General features: G+C 67.6%; 2 protein-coding genes across 2 annotated transcripts in view; both read right to left on the minus strand.

Moving 5' to 3' along the window:
- MNEG_3445 (hypothetical protein) overlaps nucleotides 1-628 on the minus strand; it is a gene marked incomplete at both ends in the record, with an annotated part of 2,697 nt that extends 2,069 nt beyond the window's left edge. Inside the window, one exon of the mRNA XM_014048073.1 lies at nucleotides 196-628. Coding sequence (XP_013903527.1) covers nucleotides 196-628 — 433 coding nt within the window. The remainder of the gene's footprint in view (nucleotides 1-195) is intronic.
- Nucleotides 629-2,426: 1,798 nt separating this feature from the next.
- MNEG_3446 (hypothetical protein) lies at nucleotides 2,427-4,759 on the minus strand (the record flags this gene model as incomplete). The annotated part of the gene is made up of 5 exons (XM_014048074.1): nucleotides 2,427-2,602; nucleotides 2,883-2,988; nucleotides 3,570-3,787; nucleotides 4,046-4,173; nucleotides 4,419-4,759. The coding sequence occupies 5 exons, from the start codon at nucleotides 4,757-4,759 to the stop codon at nucleotides 2,427-2,429; spliced, it is 969 nt and encodes a 322-aa protein (XP_013903528.1).
- Nucleotides 4,760-4,777: the final 18 nt, after the last annotated feature.

A 4,777-nucleotide genomic window follows, 5' to 3' on the forward strand; every position in this document is an offset into this window, starting at 1 on the left:
CCGCCGCTGGCCGCACGGGGGCGGCGGCTGCGGCCGCCGCCGGCGTCTCGTCCCCGCCCGTCGCCGGCGGCGCCGCGCCCGGGGCTCGTGCGTCGCCAGTTGGCAGGCGCTGGGAGCCGCCCGTCGGCGCTGGCTCAGTCGCGGCCGGCTTGCTCGAGGCCTGCGCGGCCACGGCCGCAGCCGCGGGGGCGCCACCCGCGGCGGCGCCGCCGGCCGTCGCGCCGGCGCTGGCCGACCCGGGCGTGTCGGGCGCCGCGGGTGAGGCGTAGCTCGACGCAGAGCTGGAGGCGCCGTTGCCGTTGCACTCGACGCGGCTCGCGCCCGGGCCCTTGAAGCAGACAAAGTCGTTTGCCGCGAAGCAGTCCTTGAACCCGCCGCCGGGCGGGCAGGCGACCGCCCTGAGCGCCGAGCCATCGCCAGGGCAGCCGTGCTCGCGCTGGGCGGCGCACGTGTCGGGGCGGCAGGCGCCCCGGGGGTCGCAGAACTGGCCGGCGGCGCAGCTGCCGCCGCAGGCGTCGCGGGGGACCCACGCGTCTATGCCGGGGAACAGTCCCTGCAGGCCGCCCAGGAAGCCGGGCGCCGCAGCGCCGGCCGGCAGCGGGGGCGCGCACGGCGCTGGGTTGCCCATTGGGTCTGCGCAGGCGCTGCCGCCGAGGCAGGGGCCCCAGGAGCACCCGTCAGCGCAGGGGAGGCTGCCTGGGGGGCATGAGGCGGGCACGCCCGCGGCGCCCGCCGCCACCAGCGCCAGGCACAAGGCGGCTATGTGCAGCCTGCCCATCGTCATGTATTGTTGCACCAGAACGGCCCCAATCACCCAAGCTTGGCAGCAGCCCGGGACACAATCGAAACGAAGGTGATTACTGACACTTCCAGCAACCACGGTAAGGTATACAGCTCAAGCTGTGTGGTTGTCTTACGAACACGAAAGTATAGGGGGGGTAAGTATGGGTACCTGAGCCTGCGAGGGAGCTTCTCCTCCACCCCCTGACACGAGACAATGAAGGTGGGGGCCCGCGATGATCGATACCCTCACAGCCGTTGACGCGGTCACGCATGCCGCCATAAACAGCAGTATACGAAGATGTTAGCCCGCTGGATGCTGTGTGTCACCCGCCATGCTGCCGGGCTCGGGCTGCCCTGGCGGTCAACCCTTGCACGTCACAAGGTGCAGCATAGCCTGCTCATCAACTCACGCACACTGCCTTCTGGACACGGTTTTGAATCTTTGTGTGCTGCGCAAAGCCTTTGAAAGATATCCGTCAATACTCGGTCAGGCGCAGGTGCCAGTCTGCTAGCGGCAAACACCCTCGGCACGAAGCGCCGCCGCCTTCCTCTCGTCCCATCCGATGCGCGAGCACCGCATCAGTCCACACCTGCGGCGCTGCATCTCTTGAAGCTGAGCAGAGCCTACGAGAGAACCTTCGCCAGCAGGGTTACCGAATAATGAATAAGCTACCAGGAATCAAGGCAGCTGCAGATGCGAATTACGGACAGGGTGTGAACGCAACCACGAGTGCAAGCCGCCAGAGGTGTGCAGAGTCTGGGCATGGGTGACACCGTGAATTGCATCATGTTTCATGCACAATCGTAACAAGAAGTCACCAAGGAAGTCAAATGGATCGGACGCGCACTCGCACAGGCAGCCGCATCAGCGGCGGCGGGCCGCTTGCGCCGGCGCCTGCAGTACAGTAACGGCACCGCTTACACGGACTTTCATTGCGTGTTCCTGCCCCACTCCATTTAGCAAGCGCACGGCGGTTTTGCAGGTGTCCGCTGGTTTGGCCGTGCAAGCCCATAGTCAGAATTCTGCTAGCGGGCCAGGTGATGGATGGCAGGCAGGTCAATGCTGGGCAAAAACCTACAATGTTAGCATCACTAGTGCTTGCACGAAAAGGGGCCGTGGCCACCTGTTGCGGTGCAAGTGATGTCATCTTTGAGCATTTAGATGCATCCCCAAGACACCAAAAAGATAACAGGGCCAGTGGGCTCTGGGCGCCGTGCCGCGGGGGAGGGCAATACAACTCTGTTGGATGCTTCATCGCTGATCGCTCGTGAGCTCGGTAACGCAAACCCGCGGGGCATCGTGCGCTTGATGCCGCACGAGTTGGGCTCGCGCCCACCCCTCTCATCTGAAAGGTCGGAAACGGGAGCCTTGCGGCTCGCGGCACCTCAGGTTTGTGTGCGTTGCCGACAAGAAGGGTCGGCGGATACCGCGCGCTTGCGCAGGCGCTGAATCGCGCCGTTCAACCGGCAGCGAGGGCGCGAGCGGGTGCCTGCGACCAGGCGCGGCGCAAGCCGGCGCGGCGGCAGCGGCCGCGGCGGCCGCAGGGCCCACGTTCTGCCGGCCCGCCCGACGCTCCAAGCGGAGGCGGGGCCGTCGTCGAATTGCTCCGCGCCCGCGCGCCAGCCCGTAGCTGCCGCGCTCCTTAGTAACTGTCGGCGGTGACAACTGCCTGGTCCCCAGAGTACTCTTTGCCGTCCTTTGCGCCGCTGGCACGGCCTTGCATGTATGCTTCCCAGTTGTAGGCCATGGCCATGCGGCCCATCACGAAGGGGGTGGCCAGCAGGGCAACGCTGACAAGCTCTGGCACAGGGCTCATGCCTGCGGCCGTCCAGGGCGGTGGCACGTGGTGTGTATGTTGGTGTCAGTGTGTTGATGCTTGCGCCAGCATTCATGTGAGCATGTGAGCATGTGTGCATGTGCGCATATGGGTGGGTGGGTGGGTGCACGTGCACTTGCACACGCGTGCACACGTGCGCTGCGCGCTTGCGCCTTTGGCGCAGCACAGCCTCAGTCACAGAGCCTCGCCCCGGCCCTGGCCCCGGCCCGCACCCCACCCCGACCCCTTATGCATGAACCCAGAGCGCGGCGCAACGCCCACCATAGAAGTGGCCCTCATCAAGGAGGGCGTCAGCGTTGTAAAGGGAGTCGACGCGCTGCGCCGCCGGCACGACCAGCACCAGAGCCGCCGCCAGGAGCAGCAGTATCTGTGTTTTTGGGGTGGAAGGGGAGGAGGTGCCCAAACAATCGTTTGTGTGCGTGTATGTGTGCGTGTTGGGGGGACCCAGGGGGGAAGGAGGTGCAGTACAAGTGTGTGTGTGTGTGTGTGTGTGTGTGTGTGTGTGTTGGTCAGAGGAGCGGATGGGTGAAGTGGGGATGTGTGTGTGAGGGGGTGCGGCGGCACGGATGTGGGTGAGGGGGAGGACGGCAGCAGCAGCAGCAGCATATGGCACGTCTGGTACACGAATGATGTGTGTGTGTGTATGTGTGTGTGTGTATGGGAGGTGGATTTTGAAGGCGATGCATGCGATGAGACAGGGGCGCGCTCGGCCAGTCGCGCGGGCAAGCCTCGAGGCTGCAGGGCACGACAGGCGCGTCTCGGCTTGGGCCGGCAGTTTGAAAGCAGCCCAAACGCCGGCGCACGCGCACGGCAGGCCCGCACTGCACCGCACGGGCGGCCGGTCCTTCGTGGCTCGTGAGAGCGGCAGCCTGGCCACTCCTTGGCAACGAGCCCCCCACGAGGTCCTCCAACCTTGCTCGCCCAATCCCGTTGCCCGGCCCGCCTCACCTGGGAGTGGACGTCGTGCCACACGGTTTCAGGCGCGCCGCTGGGCGCGCCGCCCTCGACCTGCCGGCGGCGCGCGCCGATAAATACGCAGGCCGCGGCGAAGGCGGCGAGCAGGACGACGGCGATGACGGCGGCCGTGAGGGCCCAGGTGGAGGCGTAGCGGACGCCATTCAGGGCAACCAGCCACTGGCCTTCTTTGGGGGCACCGTAAAGGAAGCCTGTGGGGCGGCGGTTGCATGCGGTATGTGTGTGTATGTGGGGGGGACGGGCGGGGTGAGAAGGGGAGGGAGGAGAAGGAGCGCAAGGGAGGCCCAGCCGACGGGCAGGGCGGCGACTTTGGAGCTGCACTGTGGCATCGGCCGCCGCGCCGCAGCAGGCGTTGGCGCGCGTCAGGCGGACCGCTTGACGCAAGGGCGCGGTGGCATGGGGCACGGACGGGTAAGGGCCGTGGTGCTGGGGGGCGGGATCGTCCCGACCTGCGAAGATTGCGCCCAGGATGGGGCCAGATATGATGACGATAGGCACCAGGGCGCGCGCAAGCACCCCCGCCGCCGCGGCGACGCGCGGGCCGAAGGGCTTCGCCCATGGCGCCGCGTTCTTGAACCTGGGAACGGGCGGGCGGAGGCGGAGAGATTGGGGGCGGCGGATCAGGTCAGTGCGACCCGAGGCCCACGCGAAGACCGTCTGTGCGTGTGGGCGGCCGCAATCCGAGCCGCCCTGCCGCTTCGCGGGCGGCTGCTCCGTTTTGGCACGTCACGGCGATGCACTGCCTGGAGGCGTCTACAGGGCACGTCCTTTCCAGGGGCTGTGACCTGTGAGCGCCCCAGAAGGGAGCCTCCACGAACTCACCAGGTGACGAGCACGAGGGCGCACACGCCAATGGCCATGCCAAAACCGGCCGCCCGCAGCGCATGAAAGCCGGCCTCCCGCCCGCCCGCGCCGGCCCTGTCGAGGCCGGGCGCCTGTGCTGCAGCGTGCAACGCGAACGCGACGCCGCGGAGCACGACAGATGCGAGGAGGAGGAGGTAGATGCGGAAGCGGGTGCGGCGCAGGCTGTAGGCCACGGGCAGCGCGAGGAGCAGGAAGGCGGCGGATATGACGGACGCCGCGGCGACGGAGCCGTGAGGGATGGCGAGCAGGGGGTTGGATGGCGCGGCGCCGGCGGCGCCGGCAGGGGCGGCGGAGGCCATGGATCCTGCGGGCGATGC

This window comes from Monoraphidium neglectum (genome assembly GCF_000611645.1).
Source record: "Monoraphidium neglectum strain SAG 48.87 unplaced genomic scaffold scaffold00433, whole genome shotgun sequence".
Taxonomy (NCBI): domain Eukaryota; kingdom Viridiplantae; phylum Chlorophyta; class Chlorophyceae; order Sphaeropleales; family Selenastraceae; genus Monoraphidium; species Monoraphidium neglectum.